The sequence below is a fragment of the Heterocephalus glaber genome, unplaced genomic scaffold, assembly GCF_053883595.1.
Source record: "Heterocephalus glaber isolate CG9 unplaced genomic scaffold, H.glaber_assembly_v1.0 deba00001564, whole genome shotgun sequence".
Classification (NCBI taxonomy): domain Eukaryota; kingdom Metazoa; phylum Chordata; class Mammalia; order Rodentia; family Bathyergidae; genus Heterocephalus; species Heterocephalus glaber.
The window spans coordinates 14,446,240-14,468,596 of record NW_028258351.1 but is presented as its reverse complement, the minus strand read 5'-3'; the positions used below and the strand labels follow the sequence as shown (position 1 = coordinate 14,468,596).

Sequence of the window (22,357 nt, the reverse complement as noted above, 5' to 3'; positions counted from 1 at the left end):
TACTACAAACATGTACTAATTTAAAAAATGAGATCACACTTAATAAAAATGATAAGCTAAGCTTTTTGTTTGTTTTTTGAGACAGGGTCTCACTAATGCAGTACAGGCTGACCTTGAACTCAGAGATCATCCTGCTTTCACCCTTCCCAGTGCTAGGATTATAGGTGTGTGCCACCATGCTCAGCTTAATGCATTTTTACCCTACAACATTTTCAATTTATGATGGTTTATCAAGACATAATCCCCTCATAAATCAAGAAACTCCTATATATTAAAGGTGGCAATCCTCCATCTGCTTATTGAACACACTTCTGCAGGTTCTGCTATTTCTTTTGTATACTGTAACACTGTGGATTGACCCCAGAGCCTCCTGCATATACCACTGAACTATACACATCCCCAGACCTTTTTATTTTGAGACAGGGTCTCAAAATTGCCCAGGCTAGCCTTGAACTTTTGACTCCCCTGTCTCAAGCCTTCTGAGCAGCTGGGATTACAGGTGTGTGCCACCACATCCGGCATGCTGATTAATTTTTAAACATTACATTAAGAATTAGTTCTGGGCAGGAGGGCTGGAGAAAGGATGGTTAATGGTACAGGGATATAGGTGGTTAGGATTTTTTTTCAGTGATACTGCTTGGTATTAAACAGAGCCTTTGCACTGAACGATAGCCACAGCTTTGCCTTTTTTTTAGATAGGGTCTCAGTAAGTTGCTAAATTTCCCTTGCAATCTTCCTGGCTCAACCTCCCAGAGTGCTAGGATTACAAGTGTGCACCATCATGCCTGTCTATGAGGAATAACTTCTAATGTTCTTTAACACAATAGGATAACTGTATGTAGCTGATAATTAATTATTTCAAAATAGGTAGTAGAAATGATTTTAAATGTTCCCAACACACACACACACAAAAATGTTCCCAACACAAAGAAATGATATATATACGAGGTGATTGATAAATATAGAAATTACCCCAATATGATCATTATTCATTGTATAACTTTAATAAAAGGTAGTATTTTACTCCATAAATACAATTAGTAGGTATTAATTTAAATGTTTTTGTTAATTTATAAAAGAGATGTGGCATGCACCTGCAATCCTAACACTCAGGAGGCTGAGTCAGGAGAATCACTGAGTTCGAGGCCACCTAAATTACACAGTGGGATCCTGTCTCCAAAAAAAGAGTAAAAAGAAAAAAAAAATTATTTAAAATACTTTCATGTTAAAAAAAAATTTTTTTTTTCCCACAGGGGGCCGAAGCTCAATGGTGCTGTGCTTGCCTTGTAAGCGCAAAGTCCTAAATTCAATCCCTGGTACAAAAAAAAACCAAAACCTTTCATGGGCTTTAGTTCTACAGTAGAGCATTTGCTAGCATGTGTGAGACTCTGGGTTCGATTCCCAGCTCTGTTAAAAAAAGAAAAAAAGGTAAAGCAGACACAATTAAAAAAAAAAAATACTCTCAGGGTGGGGCATGATGGTACACACCTATATTCTCAGCTGGGGGTGGAGGTGAGGTGGGGCAGTGAGGCAACAGGACTGCAAATTTGAGCCAGCCTGGGTAACTCAGCAATGATTCAGCCTCAATATTTTTTTAAAAAGTAGGAGGTGTAGCTCAGTGTGAGACACTGGGTTCAATCCCTAGTTCCAGAATAAAACAAAAACAAAACTTTCAAGATGCTGGGAGTGTGGCTCAGTGGTAGAACATGTACTTAGCATGCACCAGGTTTTGGGGTGTGATGCCCACTCTACCGCCCCTCTGGGGGAAAACAAGCCAGGTCTGAAGATAAATCCTTTATACTTTTTCCTCAGTTCAAGTGATGATGTTATTGTAACTGAATGGCTTTCAAAGGAACAAATCTGTTACATTTACCAAGTGAACTCAAGAAATAATATAACATTAGCTACAGATTACTGAGCCTTTTACATAATCCATCTGCCAAGTATTGTACTATTATATATACTACATATACATTACTTCATGCTACAGAATCTTATGATACAGATATTTTTCTTTTTGCAAATCCAGGGCCTTCTGTATGCTAGGTAAGCATTCTACCACTGAAGTACATCCAGCCAAACATTTAATCCTTTTCCCCTAAAATGAAAAAATTAAGCTTATCAAGCACTTTGCCCAATATAGTCAGAGAATCACAAAATTTATGTTTATGAAACTAAATTTTTTGGCAAGTTATTCTATCACTAAACATTTAGGCCTAGCTTCACACAACTGAAGAGTCATAAAAGTGGGGCACAAAGTTTTTCATTATAAAAAATACCCTAGGAATCAACTGACAAACAAAACAGTTTATATATAAAACTGAACATTAAAATAATAGCTGACTGGAAATAACTAAAAATGTCAAAGGAAAACAATCTGTTCATGGTGCTGATCCCAAGTGCTCCTTTAGCATCTGGCCAGCAATGCGTGAAAGCAGTTTCCATGCACCAATTCATTTAATCCTCCCAAAAGCACATGAGGTAGGTATTTATTATCTTCATTTTTCCGATGAGGAAAGAGAACCATAAAAAGTTAACCTGCTCATAATCACAATTAACTATTAAGCAGTGCAGCTGGGACATGAAGCCAAAGCCAGTACCCTTGACCATGAACTATTCTATAAAGTGTCAAGGGCGGGGGATTTAGCTCAGTGGTTCCGGCACCTGCCTCGAAAGTGCAAGGTCCTGAGTTCAATCCCCCGTACCAAAGAAAAAAAAAAAAAAGAAAACTATTCTAGGGCCAGGGATTTAGCTCAGTGGTTCCACCGCCTGCCTTGCAAGCGCAAGGACCCGAGTTCGATCCCTGGTACCAAAAAACAAAACAAAACAAAAACTATTCTATAAAGTCTCGACATACAGTATAAATGATCATTTTAAAGTCATTAAAAATGATTAAATGAAGGGCATTTCTAAAATAAATGTTCATCAAAAGATAACAAAACTATATTTTTAACTGATTTTCATTAGTAAAACACCTATAAATAAAAGGGAGGATTTTAAGTAGTTGTGGTATTTTGGTGGGAGGGGGGAGTGCTAGAGATTGAACCCAGGGCCTCTCACATGCTAGGTAAGTACTCTACCACTGAGCTACATCCCCAGTTCATGTAGTATCATTTTAAATGAAGGTTTCAAAACTTCCATTCTGTGGTTATATTTTAAAGTAAATTTAATAGATACTTTTAAGACAGTACATTTACAGTTCTGTTTGTAATTTTATACCAATGCTGCAAAATCTATATTTAAGCCTGGGTTTCCTACCTAGCAAAAAATTTCTACTTCTTCACCTATACATCATAATTAACAGTTGCAGTTTTTTGGTATACAAAGACAAAAGACTACTAGAAAGTCAGTAGTTTAAATACATGCCTACTTATGTTTGAAATCAATAGTCTGAAGCTGGGGTTGTAGGTCAATGGTAGCATGATTGCCTAATACACACAAGGCCCTGCAGTTGATCCTCAACACCACAAATAAAAAAGTAACATATTAATGCATTAGATGGACAATTTCAGCCTATGATGTATATATGAATTTAAAACTCCCTTATAATTACTCTGCCCACCCACCCTACCCCATGGATTACCAGCTCACAAGACAGAAGTCCTTGATTTATAAACTAAAGAAATCACATAAGGAAAATGTAAAAACAATACTTAATTTGAAAAACTGATCAGTTATGTCACATTTAAGTCGTGCCTGCATTTTATGCTAGACTGCTGCTATGTGACACAAACAAGTGACTCACGTTGTCTTAAACCTTTACAACTGAAATTTAAAATCTGGAATTTAATACGAAATAAGCATTAGAACACAGAAACCTATCTCTCTCTCTCTCTCTCTCTCTCTCTCTCTCTCTATATATATATATATATATAATTTTTTTTTTGGTACTGGGAATCGAAGTCAGAACCTTGAACTTGCAAGGCAGGCACCAGAACCACTGAGCTAAATCCCTGGCCCCATCTATATTTTAATTATCTTCTCTTTCTATATATGGTTTATATAGCTATCATTTTATTGTATCTAGATTAAAGATAGCTACAAAAGTAATTTATTCTAAAATTCTTTTGCAGAATATATTCATCCCCAGGGCTGGGGATTTAGCTCAGTGGCACCGCCTGCCTTGAAAGTACAAGGTCCTGAGTTAGATCTCTGGTACCAAAAGAAAAAAAAAAAAAATTCACCCCTGAATTACTAGCTCTGTAAACCAATATTTTCATGGATCCTTTGTGCTTAAAAGGAACACTATTTCTCATTAAGAAAAAAAAATTATTAAAAAAAAAATTATTCAAACAGAGTAATCTACTTCCCAACACCGAATTTAATAAAATGAATTTATTTAAACTTATATGTTTTCATGAGCTTATTGGTAGCATGCCTCTCAGGAGCTATAGTGAAACTTTACTGTCTTTAAAGTTAAGAATCAAATCACTTTCACTCATATTTTTTCTGTTTAGGTCATTTTTAGGATCTTTTTCCCCCCATTAATTGACTTCAAGTCTGCTTTTAACAAATACTTACCTTAATTGTAGCATCCTCTGAAGCAGAGACCATAACACTGAACACAGGATGGAAAATGACTCGAGTGACTGGACTCCTATGACCACTCAGTGCATATTTTTCTGGTGGACGGGGAATCCATTCTTTTGGGTCTCGTTTCTGACCAAGAGGACCACCTGATGTAAATTCCTCTTTTGCTTCATTTAGCTTTGATTCTAATTCCATAACCTTGAGAAGGAAGAGGCAGTTAAGTACAGATAAGATTTTGATAAACTTTTTTAGAAGTTAAGTACAGATAGATTCTGATAAACTTTTTCAGAAGTGCCTTTGGCTGGGAATGTAGCTCAGTGGTAGAACATTTGCCTAGCATGCATGAGGTCCTGAATTTGATCTCAGAATTGAAGAAAAAAAAAAGAAGAAAAAAAAGAAAGCTCTGCTTTCATTTTCCATCTACATATGTATGAAATTTGAAAATTCTTCAATTTGCAAAGTATTTGATAGATTTAAATGAAGTCTTAATATACCACCAAAATCTAAACAGTGTGACAAAACCAAAAATGGTAAAAATGCAATACAGTTGTCTTAAACATTTAACTCAAAGGAAAATTTCAATATATATTTGGCAGTAGTCTTCTACTACAGATTACAGGAAGAGCAATGAACCTGTCTTATTTCCTCTAAGGCACTACCCTTGATAAATTCTTTCCAAATCAGTTTAGAGTGTATATATATCAATAATAAAATATTCATACTAAACGCTAACATCTACTGAACATCTATGAGCCAGGAACTTTTCTAAGAACCTTGTATACATAATCGCTATTTAATTTTGCTGAGGAAGTACTGTATATATATACTAGAATCTGTAGTATTATTTGTTGCCTTCAACTTATACACAAAAATGAAAGCTCACAGATAAAAATGATATAAGAGTATACTTCAGCGCTCCTTTCTCATCACCATACTGGCTCCACGTGTCCTTCCCTTCTAAGGGCAAAATGAGTTCTTTCAGCATCAATTTCTCAAAGTCAAGGCTATGCAAAATTCAACCTAGTCAATACTGCAGGTTGTGTGAGTTAGCATGAATCAACAATGATCTAAGGCCATATCATCATAAAACATAGGAAATATATTTTTATTTGCCTTATCAAGATCAGATTTTTAATGCAGAATACTAATTTGTTAGTATTTCTAGGAGCTTCATATAACACACTGAATACAACTTCAAAGAGAAGACCCAGTTACCTTCTTTTGTAATCTAATAACAGATGTCCATTTTTTTTCCAAAAGACCAGCATACTTCTTATCTAATTCTTCATTCTAGAGGAAAAGAATGAGAATCTTTAAAAAAAATGCCTTTGCTATGACAGTTCAACCCATATAAACCATCTTCAAGACTAAATATTTTAAAAAGGATGAAAATCAAGTTCAATACAAAGTAAATCACAATAACAAAAATGACAAGATTGGGCCGGGAATTTAGCTCAGTGGTTTCGCCACCTGCTGCGCAAGCACAAGGACCCGAGTTCAATCCCCAGTACAAAAAAAAAAAAAAAAAAAAAGACAAGATTTGTAAATAGCTGATCTGACTGCCAGTACTTGAATAACATCCATTCATTAACTATATTATGAACTATAAAAAGTCAAACATACCATATCTAATTCAGCTTCCTTTTTAAAAACTGAATATGCCTCTTCATAGCCATTTGAACGAAGATAATCTGCTATAGCTCGATTTCTGAAAGAAAACAAATTCAAACAACTTCACATAAGCCTGAAGACACTTTCAAGAGCACTCCATTCCAAATCATACTAGTATTTCACAAAAAATGGACAACTCCAAAGCCTTTAGAACACTTAGCTCGTCACAGTCCGTTCATAGTATTATATTGTTTTTATAAATTTCCAATTTGTTGCTTACCCTACAAGCTGTGGGCACTCAATCTGTGATGATAACCATCAACTTTGCTAATGTTTACATTTACCTTTTTTTTCTATTTGGTGTACATACTCAAATGCTGACAACTAGAAATGTTTTGATAAAACTATACGTGCTTTTCTCTTAGAAATAATTTAAAGCCTTCAAAATGGGTTTTAGAAAAGAAGCTATAAACTTAGTATTCTGTATAAAATGAGACATTAATTTGAAATTAAAACTTGAATGGTAGAGAAGTGCATCAGCAGATGCCTTTTCATACTTCTCTTTCATTAATTCTCTGAAAGAACACTGGTAACTCTTCCCTCTTAAGGCAACCTATTTCAGTGTGTCTAAATAAATTGTTTTGAGCCTTTCTACCATGATAGAAGTCAATGAAATTTCCTTTATTTATAATTAATTTAAATAATTTAAAAGTTAAAACCAGGCACGGTAGTACATGCTTGTAATCCTAACACTCTGAGAGACTGAAGCACAAAAAAGAACCATGAGTTTGAACCCAGCCTGGGTAATTAAAAACTTGTCTCAAAATAAAAATTAATCAGTGGTTTCACCACCTGCTGCACAAGTATAAGGACCTGAGTTCGATTCCTGGTACCAAAAATAAAATAAATAAAATAAAATAAAAAATTAAAATTAAAATGAGTCTGGGGCCTGGGAATTTAGCTCCAGTGGTGCCGTCGCCTGTCTCCCAAGCACAATCCTGAGTTCAATCCCTGGCGCCAAAAAGAAAAAAAAAAAAAGAGGTGGGGGATGTAGTTTTAGTGTTAATAACCTAGGCTCAATATCCAGTACTGTACCCCCCCGAAAAAAGTTTATACACAAGATTAAACAAATTTTAAATATATAAAAATATAGTGAAATGTCCTTTCTACCACTGACCCCCAATATTCCATCCCTGAGGCAGTTATTTTGCTAGTGTTTTATGGTTTTTCCAGAGATATATACCTAAAAATGCAAATACCTACAGTCTTCTAGAAACAGTCACTACCCCCCCCCTTCCCCCCAACCGGGGATCGAACTCAGGAGGCGGGGCACCACTGAACTAAATCCCTGGCCCCCTACTACTTGTTTTTAAAGCAAGCCTTGGGTTATATGTCACATAAACTCAATTTTATCTATCATTCCTGCTTCCACCTTGTGTTACTGGAGGCTGAACCCAGTGGTGCTCTACCACTGAGCTATTACGCCTCTTGTCCTTTTTATTCTTTGAGACAGAGCTTCATTAAATTGCCAGGCTGGCCTTGTCAAACTTGTGATCCCATGCCTCGGCCTCCCACGTAGCTATCAGCGTGTGCCCTGCTTCTGGATTACCTATTTATTTACCAGTACATATAAATCTGCTTTTTAAATCGAAGTTACATTGTATCCTACTACAGAGATAGATCTTTTTATTACTACAAACAGTGCTAAGAATATTCTTGTAAAAACATCAAGGCCAGTGCCCATCTAATGCTTTAGGAAATAAAAACTCTCCAGTAGTATGATAGAATTGGTGAGATTAAACTTTACTTCAATGGTATGTTAAAACAAACAGCAATCAAAAAAAAGTGCAGAAAGATAGTAAGAGAATGACAAACATATTTGTTGTAATTACTGGCACACAAAAGATCAAAGAATAGCAATTATAAGGTTAGTACATCACAGACAGGAATGAAGGAAAGATAAATTCTTAATTATTATGATTCTGAGTTGGTATGATGGTCATACTACAGCCTGTGCCTTCTGGCCTATTCTACAAATGGATAACTTAATTCATTAAGACTTCTTTACAGATCAAAATCTACTTTTTAACCCCCAGCGAGTAGTCATTCTACTTAGGCTTTCAAAGTTAGAACAAAGTAAGAAGGCAGTGGTCCTTCATTATCAAGCATCAAATGTTTATGCTGTCGAAGTCCATATTACAAACCTTCAACAAAAATAAATTTATTTTGGGTCTGATATCCCAAAATAAGGAAACTAATGAACCTAGAAATAATCATTTCACAGCTTTCTTTTAATCTAAAAATAATCATCAAGCAAATAAAGGGGAAATATAAGAGTAAACAAATTATATATAGTTCTTATACAGTATTTAGTGTTTCTACCTCATTTCACTCCTCCCTGGTCAGGACTTAACACCTCAAATTCTGCTGAATACACAGCTTCCAATACTAAAAGCTCTTATACCAGATAATATGTATGTGTCGCACATGCACAAATTTTAACAACTATGATCTTAGTGGGCATTTTTTGTAAAGGAAAGATAAGTAAATGATGATACTTTTCCATATGAGAATACTGGAGGAAAATATTTCCAACATATTGGGATTACCACTACAGGTCGAGCATCTCCAATCAAAAAATTCAAAATGTTAAAATCTGAAACTATGTGTGGTACTGGGGATAAGACACAGGGCTGCCGCTCACTAAGCTACACTCTCAGCTTTCATTTTGCTAAAAAGTAAATTAACCTAATTTCATTCAACATACTTACCCATTTACAATATCATAGATATAACAGCTCAAACAATATTCCATTATATAAATGTATTAAATTTTATTTAAACAATCGTCTACTCCTAGACTTTCAGGGTATTTCAGGGTATCATGCTGCAAATAAGGAGCCATGAAGACAAATCCTTTCTAACATCTTTACATGTGAATCAAGATACATAGAGGACCAGGGATATAGATCAGTGGTAGAGTCCTAGCAAGCATTATAAGGCCCTGGGTTTGATCCCTGACACTATAAAAGAAGAAAAAAGTAAACAGTCTTTTAAAGAACATTTTCATCATACTCAGAGGAGAATACAGGGGTCAATGTTTGTGACCTTTTACCAAACAGAGCCTTTTTATGACACCAACGAAACACTGAAATAAAGAAAAAGCAGATGACTGGACTTAATCCAAATTAAAGACTCAGTGCTGGCCACAAAGGCATGCATCTGTAGTCTCTAGTACCTGGAGGCTGAGGCAGGAGGATCCCAAGTGCAAGGCCAGCCTGTGCACCTAAGCAAGACCCTGTCTCAAAATAAAATTTAAAAGAGGGATGAAAGGGCCAGGGATTTAGCTCAGTGGTTTCGCCACCTGCTACACAAGTGCAATTGATCCTCGATACAAAAAAAAAAAAAAAAAGGTTAAAAGAGGGCTGAAAAAAATTTTTTTCATAGCTATTATGCTAATTATACTCCTAATAATGAATGTTTCTTTATCTTTTCAGTAAAGATGAGCAGCAAACATGATTAGAGATGTAGATAACTCCATAAGGTACATAAGGCAGTACCTCAAAATAGTTGTGCTTTTACATTTTATGATTTCTATCAAATGTTAAATACAACTTAAACAATATTGTCTCTTGATTCTAAAACAACCATCCCATTATATTAGGTAACAGAGTGTATTTACCCCAATGTCATATACTGGCAGACTGGTTTTTCTGAGGACACAAAATTAGCAAGTATTAAAATTATCTATGGTAATAATTCCAATTAACACTTTGTGTGAATGGGGAAGAAACTAGCTAAACTAGGAGTGGTGCAACTCCACACTCCCTCCTTGAACCAGTTATTCCATTTTTATATATCCACATATATTACTCTTCATGAAAGTTTTTAAAAAAGATTTATATTTTTATATTGCTCTTTTAAAAGCCCTAGGGCCAGGGATTTAGCTCAGTGGTGCCACACCTGCCTGGCAAGTGCAAGGTCCTGAGTTCGATCCCTAGTACCTAAATAAATAAATGCCCTACACATTTCTTTTTTCGAGGCAGGGTGATGATACAATACAAGGCTCATGTTAAGCAAGGCTCTACCACTGAGCTATATCCCAGTCTTTTTTCATTTTATTTTGAGACAAAGCCTTGCTAAGTTGCCCAGGCTGGCCTCAAACTTGGGATCCTCCCACTTCAGCCTCCCAAATAGCTAGGATTAGAAAGCACCATCCTACCACACAAATCTGTAAAACAAATATGACTCAAAAAATTCATGCTTAGGGCTGGGGATTTAGCTCAGTGGTTCCGCCGCCTGCCCCACAAGCACAGAGACACAAGTTCGATCCCCAATACCAAAAAAAAAAAAAAAAAAAAATTCAGGCTTTTAAACCAATGGCTTTACTGTTTGAGTAACAGAGTAGGTGAGGGAAAGTAATTCGCATGTTTCTGGTGGACAGTGGTTACATTTACCTGGCTAGGAAAAACAGAGGAAGAGGAAGGGCAAATTCTGTTAAGAATATAATGAATTCAGTTTAAAATCTTTTGAAGCACCTATAAAACATTTAAGACATGATATATTTGGGCCGGGGATTTTAGCTCAGTGGTTCCAGCACCTGCCTCACAAGAGCAAGGTCCTGAGTTCGATCCCCAGTACCAAAGAAAAAAAACCCCAAGAGATCTAAGGTAAAGAAAGAATCTGGGAAAATTAACAAATAGGTAGTAAAGATTCAAAACACATTAAGTAATCAAAGACATGTAGGAAGATGTACAATGGAAAGAAAAAATGAGACAATGTAAAGAACAGAAACATAACAGACTATCAATATTTACGAAGCTGTGAGTATATCAAGGAGCTTAATAAGGTTAAGTCAGGGACAGGGATTTAGCTCAATGGTGCTGCTGCTTGCCTGGCAAGCTCAAGGTCCTAAATTCGATTCCCAGTACCCAAAAAATTAATTAAATAAATAAATAAAGTCAGAATTAAGAGATGTCAGCAAGCCAATTAAAAGTTTCCCAAAAAATGCAAATGGGCAACAATTACAAAGATGTGAGAGAAGTCAAGCAGGGTTTAGAAAGTATGCAAGCAGTCTAGCTACTAAGAGGTCCCTGCTGACTATAGCCAACTCCACCTTCAGAACTTAAAGCAGCCTCATAATTCCTCAATATAATAATGTATTAAACACAGTAAGGTTTCAAATGTAAAATACTGGCATTTGGGCAGAGTAGTAAAGTTTCAAGAGAGTATCTAATAAAGCTTAAAATGGTTAGAAAGTTTGTAACACAATGACAAACCTCCGCTGTGTCATTTCTCAGTATCTAAGCCAAGTATATGATCCAGTCAATGTGAAATCTCTTAATTCTGGCAAGGTGTACCAACATTACCAAAAGTAAGAAAAGAGTAAGACTGAAGATTCTACTAGTTTTTGTGGGTTTTTTTTGTACTGGGGATCAAACTTGGGACCTTGAGCTTGTGAGGTAGGTGGTGGAACCACTGAGCTAAATCCCCAGCCTTAAGATTCTACTAATTCTAAAGGCCTTAAGGCTTCTTCCAGGATTTGTTACTAATTTCAGTTGTTGACCTCAAGTAGACTTTCATCAGTTTTATTAATTACGGATGAGACACTTAACTCTTTTAAAATAAGTAAAATAGGGCCAGGGGTTTCACGGCCTGCCTCGCAACCGCAAGGTCCCGAGTTCGATCCCTGGTACCAAAAAAAAGTAAACTAAATCATTAAGCAAGCAGACATCAAAGTACAAGTTTATAGTAATCTATCAAACTTCTTCACATAATTTAAATCAACCTATTAGCCAGGTGTGGTGGTGCACGCCTGCAATCCCAGTACTAGGAAGGTTGAAGCAGGAGGATCACCCCAGTGAGAACCTGTCTCAAAAAACAAAAAACAAAAAAACCCCACAGTTAAATCAATTTACTAAACTTTAGGAGAGGAAGACTAGGATTAAAAAGAAATTTGCATGTAAGTATAACAGATGATTCTGAGTAGACTCAAACCAGAAATCCTATATAGAGAAAATGATTTTTTAAAAAAAGAGAGAGAGAGAAGTACTTTTATACTTGAGTAACAGATTCTAGTCTAGACAAAGCCAAGGCTTAAATATGAAATAGTACCACAATGGCAAAGATTTTTACTGCTATCCTTTAATATTATAACATGGGCTGGGGATGTAGCTCAGCAGCACCTCGCCTGCCCGGCAAGCACAAGGTCCTGAGTTTGATTGTTTTGATTCCCGGTATAAAAAAAAAAAAATACATACACACACACACACACACACACACACACACACACACATATATATACTTTTCTAAACTATTCCAAGTTTATGAAAATTTCAGGATTCAATTCTAAGCACTTTAGCTGACTTTTACACTCTTCATTGTTCTTTTACAAGGTAATTTTTGCAACAGTAGTATTAGTCACAACATTATACCAGTATAATGTTTGATTTTTTTTAAATCTATCTGTAAGATTTTAAAAGTTATTCTGAATACTATAAACTACTAATCAAATAACAACAACTCTGAAAAGATCAGATAGATAACACCAACAAGAAAAGCAGAATACTTCAAGGTTCCCAGCATTTCTTACAAATTTAATTTGGAGTGGAGAAATCATACAGTATGTGTTAGAAGAGACTGAGGTGACAGGTGTTTTCATAAGTAAATAAACACTGAGATTAACTAACTTTTGGCTACTACGTGGTAGAGCTGGGAATCAACCTGGCTGTTTTGTGGGGTTTTTTGGTACCAGGGATCGAACTTGGATCCTTGCACTTGCACAGCAGGCCGCAAAACCACTGAGCTAAAAATCCTCGGCCCCAACCTGGCTGTTTTAAAACTAAAATGACAATAACAGTGTTTCTAAAACAGTGTACAGTACTCTAGCATCTTAAAGTTAAAAAAAATTCTGGGAATTCTATAAACATATTTTATTGTTTCTATAAGGAGAAACAAGAATAAATCAAAAGGTACCAAACGGACATTTTCTTAGCAGACCCACTCAAAGAGATACACAGAGAAGATTGCTTTACAAGTTTAGAGATTAGGACACCAATGGAGATAATGTGTGCTATTCTAAAAGGGTGCCTTGTAGTGCTCCAGTGAATCTAAGATGTCTGCAGATCTGAGGGGATAGTGAAGGTAATACAGAAGACCAGGTAGGATCAAACAAGCAGGTTCACAAATAGGACAACTGGAGCCACAGGTAGTGCCCTCCTCCAAAAGATATTCTTCATATCACTGCAGGCTACACTATCTTAAACAAACAAGAAGTACACAGCCTGAGATACATGAATACAGTTCAAGGGCAAAGAAATATAACGGATCGTTCTATTCTATAAGCTATTGCCACGGGACATCAACCAAGTCCTACAAAGGTAATGTGACTTCTTAAATATACTACAATTGTCCACTCAGTTTTTGGCAAAAGGATAGCATAAATGTGATGAGTTCCTAGCCATATGGATCCTATAATTATCAATCTGACAAAAAGGGTTAAGATTATCAACCTTTACCATCACATTTTAAAATACATTATCTATTTCAAAAAATAGTTCAGAGGCCAGGCATGGTGGCACACCTCTGTGATCCCAGCACTCAGGAGGCTGAGAAAGGAGGATCACCACAAGTTTGAGGCCAGCCTGAGCTACACAGTGAGTTCTAGGCCAGCCTAAACTACATAGCTAGACTCCATTTCAACAAAAAACAAAACAAAACACAATTCAGAATTCAAGTACTACCAGTCCTGGGAAAAGCTGAAATTCAGCAAGAGGTTAAAACAAGACCTTATCCATGGCAATGACAAAGTAAGGGAGAATGAAATTTAGGTAAATCAAGGTAAGTGAATTTTCACCTATAGCACTAAGCAAAAGAACATACTAGGTATACTAGCTTGTCAGTCACCATTCCTCTTCAGAAGAGATCCAAGACCCAGGCAAAATCCTGATACAGAACCCACAACCCAGACCTCCAACTTACAAAAAGAAAAATTAAACAAGTATGCCATCTTGGATTAAAAAACCCACAGTCAAATAAATGAATAAAAAAACACATTATTATATATTCTTACATCCTGATCTTTAAAGATACCTGTATTTCACTCTTTTATCAACAAATGCTGAAATTTGTTTATTTTTGTATTTCTGGTTCCAGGGATCAAACTCTGGTCCTTGTGCTTGCGAGGCAGGCGGGCGGCTGAACCACTGAGCTAAATTCCCAGCTTGTTTTTGTTTTTGAGATAGGGTCTCCCTATGTAATCAAGCTGACTTCGAATTCACAGTAATCTTCCTGTCTCTGTCTCCCCAGTTCTGGGATTATAGGCATGAGCCACCATACCCAGTGAAATATTTTTTAAATAACCAGAATTTCATACTTTCAGTTCAGATTCACAAATGAAGTACATGTTCATTTGCTGTCTGTTTTACAAATCTAGTATGCACTAGAAACATTTCTATTGAAGACTGAAGTAGCATTAAGATAATGAGAGAAGCCAGGCATGGCGGCAAATGCCTGTAATCTCAAGCTACTTGGGAGGCTGAAGCAGTTGAATTGAGAATTTGAGGTCAGCCTGGGCATGTATTTCAACAGGAGAATGCTTGCTTAGCAAGCAAGAGTCCAGGGTTTTATCCCCAGCAGTTCCCCAAAAGAGGGCGAAAAAAAGTAAGAGAAATGGCTGAAAAGATATGATTAATGGGCTATAAAGGATATTCAAGAAGAAAAATCAATTTAAGGTAACTTTTTTTTGGGGGGGGTACCAGAGATCAAACTCAGGACCTTGTGCTGCTTTCGAGGCAGGTGGCAGAACCACCGAGCTAAATGCCCGGCCTGGTAACTTTTTTTTTTTTTTTTTTGAGACTGTGTCTCACTATATAGTTTAGGCTGGCCTCAAACTCACAGCAATTCTCCTGTCTCAGCCTCCCAGCGCTAGGACTACAGGTGTGTGCCATCACACCTGGAAGAAACTAATACTTCTCAAAGACCTAGATATCATAAGTATCTATTAAGGGCCGGGGATTTAGCTCAGTGGTTCCGCTGCCTGCCTTGCAAGTGCAGGGACCCGAGTTATAAGTATCTATTAAATGAGACAGCAACTAAACAGACTTGTATGGCAAGTCAAGCCCTACAGAATAAAAGTGAATGTCAGGCATGGTGGCACACACCTATCATCTCAGTGGCTTGGGAGGCTGAGGCAGGAGTATCACAAGTTTGATCCCAGCCCGGGTAACTTGGTAAGACACTGTTTCAAAAAATAAAAAAAAGGGCTGGGGATGTAGCTCAGTACGAAGGCCCTGTGTTCAATTCCAAGTACCAGAAAACAAACACAGATACAGATTACAGACACACATATACACACACATAACAGAACTTCAATACCTAAACCAGACAAAAGAAGTATGTTCAGCATTAACAGAACTTTAATTCACACAGGTAAGGAGTGAATGTAAACAGTAACTGGATTTGAACAGCTCAACTTACAGCCTCAGAGTATTCCTCAATTAAGCTAAACCAAAAGGTTTAAAGTAGAGTGGAAAATAACTGTTTGAAAGCTGAGTCATTAATAAGATCTAAACACTACTCTCATTCCTTATTAGAGGCCCCAAAGTCAGACAAGTGACCATATCTTAAGTAAGCACTAAACCTATTTGTCTAGCACCTAACTGAACTCCATGCACATGTGCTTTTGTAGCATATGTACCATTTAGTGTGTAGGGAGGTACAGATCTTCACTTTCTTTTGCAAAGACCAGGGCAGGAGCACTTTCTAATCAATGCTGAGTTTATACAATATTCAAATACATGGACAGGACAAAATCAACTAAAAAAATGACATTGGGGTTCTTTTGAAAGAAAAAAAAATCAGTGTAAAAATGTATTACACTTATGAAATAACATGGAAGAACTTCAAATACAACTCAAACTTTCTGGAAAAAGCAGTAACTATTGAAGATAGTAAAAATATCAGTGGTTGTTTAGGATTTGAAGAGAGAGGGGTGAGTAGTAGGAACAAAGAGATCTTCAAGGCAGTATATTCTGTATGATTCTGTAAGTGTGGATATGTAGCATTAAGCACTTGTCAAAACCTACAGAACATACAACACAAAGAGTGAACCCTAAAATAAACTATGGATTTAAGTTAAAAATAATGTATCCTCTCTCCACCCTCTCCCTACCTCTTGGCAGGCCTATGGATTGAACCCAGGGTCTTTTGCTTGCTAATAATGAGCAAACACTATTACTGAGCTACATCCCTAGTCCTAGTTAATAATAATGTGTCAATACTGGTTTATCAATTATAACAAATGCACCACACTAATGCAAAATGGTAGTAATAGGAAAAATTGGAGAATCCCATTCTCAAATCAAAATGACTAAGGTATTTAAAACTTTTAGGTAAAACTACTATATTCTTCTTTATCCAGAAGAACCCAAATTTTTTTTGAAACAATGTTTTTGAAACAAAAAATTAGGCAAACTTATTACCCAATACTGGAGTTTATTATAAAGCTATGATAATAATTTTTTAAAAGTGTTATTCTGGCTTCTGAAAGCACAAATCCATACCCCAATCCAAGGCTTTATATAAGAAGGTACTTTGAAAAAGAAAAAGTATGAGAAAAGGAAAAAATGGAAACAAAGTCTTTATAAATAGGGAAGGGTGGAAGGGGTGAAGGGAGGGTAAAGGAAGGGGAAAAAAAAAAACCCAAGATACTCATGTAATGGTACAAGATCCCAATGATGAATGTAACTGTATTTTATACCGAAAATGTACCAATAAACAATCGGGGAAAAAAAAAGAAGGTATTTTGAAATCAATAAAGAAAGGACCATTCTGTAAATATCTGAACACGTGGATAATGACTCAGGGGAAAATAGTTGGATTTCTTCCTTATATAATTCACAAACATCAATTCCAGATGGCTTAGACATTATTTTAAAAACAAATGGGTTATAGTAACTCTGCAATACTCCACATTGCACTTCCCAGACACAGCATGTACTTTTATTTTTGCTTTTACCCTCCTTTTCTCTTTACTCAGCCCAAGCTTGCTCTGCAGAGCCAGTTTCTCCCCCACTCTTCACTTTTATTTTCTCAAATAATTCTTTTTTTTTTCTACCAAGTATCAAACTCGGGACCTTGCGCTTGCGAGGCAGGCACTGGAACCACTGAGCTAAATCCCCAGCCCTCTCAAATAAATTTTGTCACTGTTTTAAAAAAAAAAGTAATGCCTTAAGAAAATAAAAAATATTTAAGTAATTATGATTAGTGAAGGTCTTCCAAAGCTTCACTCTAAAGGAAATAATGAAGGAAGACAGTTTTCTCTACATAACATACCTAAAAGGGTGATCAAAATATACACTGAATGTTGACATTTAAAAAATTACAGTGAAAGACACACTGCCATTAATTCCCCTCAACATACCCTCCCTTTGTGTTTATAAGGCATGACCAAAGCCACAGTGAATACTGCTACCACATGCCATCCAATGACTCATAGAAACATTCCACCTTATTCACTTGATCTGGCATTGTGCAACTTCTAGCTCTTCCACAAAGTTAAAATGATCATTGGGCCGGGGATTTAGCTCAGTGGTTCCGCCGCTTGCCTCACAAGTGTAAGGTCCTGAGTTCGATCCCCAGTACCAAAAAAAAAAAAAAAGATCATGAAAGGTATATTTCTTTAATGGATTTAAGACATAAAGGCAGCCACAACAGTACAACTAAAGATACATTCAATGCAAAGCATTATGGTTAGCAAACAAGGCTTACGTACTTTCTGGTTTTGGGAATTTGAGATCTTCTTTGCAGCCTTAACACATTTTACAGTACTGGGGATCGAACTCGGGACCTTGTGCTTGTGAGGCAGGCGGCAGAACCACTGAGCTAAAACCTGGCCCTTCTAATCACTTTTATCAGTGGCACATTCCTATAATCCCAGCACTCCATAGGCTGAGGCAGGAGGATCACTGCAAGTTCAAGGCCAACCTGGGCTACAAAGTGAGTTCACAGCCAGCTTGAACTACATAAGGAGACCCTGTCTCAAAAGAACTTGCCAAACAAACAAAATAGATTGTGAGTTCCAGTAATACAAATGGATATTACAATATTGCTTGTAACTACAAAATATTGGAAACTGCATAGATGTCCCACAGGAGGTTAGTATAAAAAACCATGGAGGGCCGGGAATTTAGCTCAGTGGCACCGCAACTGCCTTGCAAGCGCAAGGTTCTGAGTTTCATCCCCGGTACCGGGGACACACGAACACACACACGACACACACACACACACACACACACACACACACACACACAAAACCATGGATATACACAATGGAATATTATATGCGGTGTACAGAGTTTTTTTTTTTTTTGCTTGTTTGGTTTTTTGTATTGGGGAATGAACTCAGGACCTTCACATTCAACTACATTCCCAGCCCTTTTTAATTGTTGAGACAGGTTCTTAATAAGTGACTAAGTTGCCCAAGCTAGATTCCAATTTGTGATCCTCTTGCCTCAGCCTCCCAGAATGATAACAAGTGTGCATCACCACACTAGGCTAGAGGTGTTACAGGAAGAGGGGGAAGGGGGGGGAGAGGAAGGGGGGAGAGAGGGGAAGAAGAAGAGAAAAAAAAGAAAAGAGAGAGAACAGAACAGAACTCAGTAGGAATATCCCAAGTTCAAAGCACTTGCCTGGCAAGTGTGAGGTCCTGAGTTCAATCCCCAATACGAAAAAGCAAAACAAAACAAAAAAGCAAGTTCAAAGCCAATTCCAGCAATTTAGCAAGACCCTGTCCCAAAATTTAAAAAAAGTAAACATGAGCTAGAGATACAGCTCAATGTGAAGATCCTGGGTTCAATCCCCCATTCTGCAAGGGGGGAGGGGGAGGGTGTTATTGATGAATTGATATGGAATAGTTCTAGGAAATATTATTAAGTGAAAAAGAACAAGTATAAAAGAGCACATTTAGTATACTATCTTTTATTTAACAAAGGCAAGATATACGTAAGACTCTCATGTATTAAAGTCTTATTTTATAAATAATGAAGACTGTTCCTACAAGAGAGAGAAATAACATGGTAGAAAATATTCAGAAGACATTATACCCTCAGTCTTAGGCAGGGTAGATTAGATGGGGGTAAAACTGCATACAAATCCTGAATTCTTTCCAGTTTAGTTTTTATACTACAAGGCAAACAATCCTGAAACTGGACATATTACTAGAACTAGAAATGAGCCAAACATAGTGTTGTATGATACACGAATCTGGATTCTCATTTATGGAAGCAAAGACAAGAGAAACAAGAAAATCTTGTGGGGATAAGATGGAATTAGAGGTATCACTACAGTCTGATTTCTAAAATGTTTTTGTATGTGAATTTATCAGTGGTTTTCAACTAGGGATACTGGCAATATCTGGAGACATTTCTGTTGTTGCAATTAGTAGGTAGAAGCCAAGTACACTGTTAAGCAACCAACAGTGCATGAGATAGCCCCCACAAAGAAAGAATTATAGTGGGAACCACTGAGAAAACTTCAGTACAGCATATGTCTGTACCAGGGGATCTATACACATGTTAAATACATACATTTCCCATTTGTCTACATAAAGGGCCTATAAGCAAAGACATCCCAATAACAATACTTATACATACCTCATGCCTATATCTTGGTCTCTAATACCATTCCCCTCTATGAGGAACCAAGGTTTGTCAGAGAAATAGCTGATTCTAGAGTTAAGGCAAGATAGGGATACAATAAGTTTGGAATATATCTTGTTATACTAGAAAATTAGAAAGTTCTCCTCCAAACTGATGGAGGTATACAGGAGAGCTAACTCCTGTTGGACACCATGTGGGGGTACCACGTAGGCCAAATCTGGGACAATCTAAGCATGAAAATAGTTAACAATAGCAATGAATGAAAAACTGAATATGCAAGAACTTATGAGCTGGGCATACAGTCCCAGCACTCGGGAGGCTGAGGCAGGAGGATTACTGCGAGTTGAGGCCAGCCTGAACTATACTACACACTGAGACCCTGTCTCAAAAAAAAAGAACTTATGAGTTCATATCTACAATGAAAAGGCTTCTATTTAAATAAAAGGAGAGGGAGGTTTCCTTGGTTATAGTAAAATCATAAGTACTAATTGATAAATGTGGAATGAGTGACGGTGTTAGAAGATCATCATTTCACAATCACTGCCGGAGAGAATGGTTCAAGAAAGAATTGTCAATGGATGGTAAACTTTGGGGGACTATTGATGGAAAAAAAAAAGTTTGCATGATCTTAAGATATATTCCCCATTTACATAAAATATGAATCTACCCTTGAGGAAATAATGGACAAATACAAAATGAGAAACATTCTATTAAAAACAACAACAACAACATCATTAAAAAAACAAAGAAAGCCAGCTGGGCATGGTGGTCCATGCCTGTGATCCCAGCACTTGGGAGGCTGGTGCAGGAGGATCACCATGAGTTCGAGGCCAGCCAGGGGTATATATTGAGTTTGAGGCAAGCCTGAACTACATAGCAAGACCCTGTCTCAAAAGAAAAAAAAAAAAGCTGGGGAAATGTTCCAGGTTAAATGAGACTAAGAAACACAAAATTAAGAAGACACAGTGGCTCAAGTTTGTAATCCCAGCATTCTGGGAGGCTAAGGAAGGAGATCACAAGTACCACGGCAATTTAGCAACATATCAAGACTCTGTCTCAAAACATTAAAAAAAAAGGGCTAGGGATGTAGCTCAGTGTGAAGGCCCTGGTTCAATTCCCAGTATTCCAAATTAAACAGAAATATAAAGAAGAGAGAGAAAAGGTGAGAGAGAAAGACAGAGACAGAGATGAAATGACAACTAAAAGTAACACTTGATCCAAGACTAGATTGTGCACTACAGAGGGGGAAAAATGCTACAAAGGACATTATGGGTTGACAAAAGTGGAAAATGAGAAGCAGAGTAAATAAAAGCAGGTGTCAACATTAATACTGAAATTGCTAACCACATTATGTTCTATAGAACAATGTCCTACTCTTATTAGGAACTGAATACTTAAGTACATGGGGCTGGGGGGTGGTCTTTGCTATAAACAACTCATTCTCAATTTAGAAAAATAAATGTGTGTGCACACTACATACACAGCCTTACAGAATGCACATGACAAAGTAAATGATACAAAATATTAACAGTAGGAAACTGATAAAACAGAAATATTATATGTATTACTCTTGCAACTTATTTATTTTCTTAAAATTATAGAAATATTTAGTTTTTTTAAAACTACAGAAAATATTTTCAGTTGTTGGTTTAATTTTTTGTTTCGCTTTTTTCTTTTTTTGAGAGAGGGTCTCACTATGTAGCACAGACTGGCCTTGAACTCTTGGCAATCCTCCTGCCTCAGCCTCCCAGTGCTGGGATTACAGGCATGTGCAACCACTAAACTACAAAAACTACAGGAAAAAAAATTTTTGTTTTTGTTTTTTTGGTTTTTGTACTGGGGATTGAACTCAGGACCTTGTGCTTGCCAGGCAGGCACTATGCCACTGGGCTAAATCCCCAGCCCACTACAGAAAAGTTTTCTAAAAATTCTACAACATGACACTAAGTTTTCTGCTCTACATTGTTCACTACAAAAATGGAATGCTATAACATGGAATACTACAATAGCAGGGTTAAATTATCACATCTCTCATTAGTGTATTTACCTTACCTAGCAAATTAATGTCTCAGAAAGTTCCAAATTCTATAATAGCTACTGGATAATAAAAGATAAAAATACACTAGGGCAAATGCAAAGCATTAGCAACAACAATGAAAACAATGCTTTCATTTTTCTAAAACACAGATTCCAAACAAAACCAAAAATATACAAAGAACTATGAAGCACTTATCTTCCTACTGAACATAATATATTTAAAAAGACAAACAGGATAAAACTTATCAACTAACCTACTAATTTACTTTAAAATTATACATGATAAAATTAAAAGAATATATATTGCTATGTCAAAATAAGACCCAGTATTAGCTGGGTATGGTGGCACCATGCCTGTACTTTTAGCACTCAGAAGGCTGAGGCAAAAAGATAGCAAGCCTGAACTAAATAGTGTGACCCTGGTCTAAATTCCTCCCCGCAAAACAAAAACAGACACAGTTTTAAAATCAAAACAAACTGTCTAAAGCAACATGTAGACAATGGTAGAAAATAGTTTTAGA

The 22,357-nt window shown here is 36.6% G+C and overlaps 1 protein-coding gene across 13 annotated transcripts in view; it reads right to left on the bottom strand.

Moving 5' to 3' along the window:
• The window catches only part of Pafah1b1 (platelet activating factor acetylhydrolase 1b regulatory subunit 1), an 82,127-nt gene that overhangs the window by 17,990 nt on the left and 41,780 nt on the right, over nt 1-22,357 (bottom strand). For 7 of the 13 annotated variants that reach the window (XM_087191620.1, XM_087191619.1, XM_021238294.2 and 4 more), the window contains 4 exons: nt 19,794-19,868; nt 6,154-6,238; nt 5,746-5,820; nt 4,522-4,728 (listed from right to left, as the gene is read on the bottom strand). In XM_087191620.1, coding sequence (XP_087047746.1) covers nt 4,522-4,728; nt 5,746-5,820; nt 6,154-6,238; nt 19,794-19,868 — 442 coding nt within the window. The remainder of the gene's footprint in view (nt 1-4,521; nt 4,729-5,745; nt 5,821-6,153; nt 6,239-19,793; nt 19,869-22,357) is intronic. The other 6 variants (XM_087191625.1, XM_087191624.1, XM_087191622.1 and 3 more) reach the window with 1 other exon arrangement.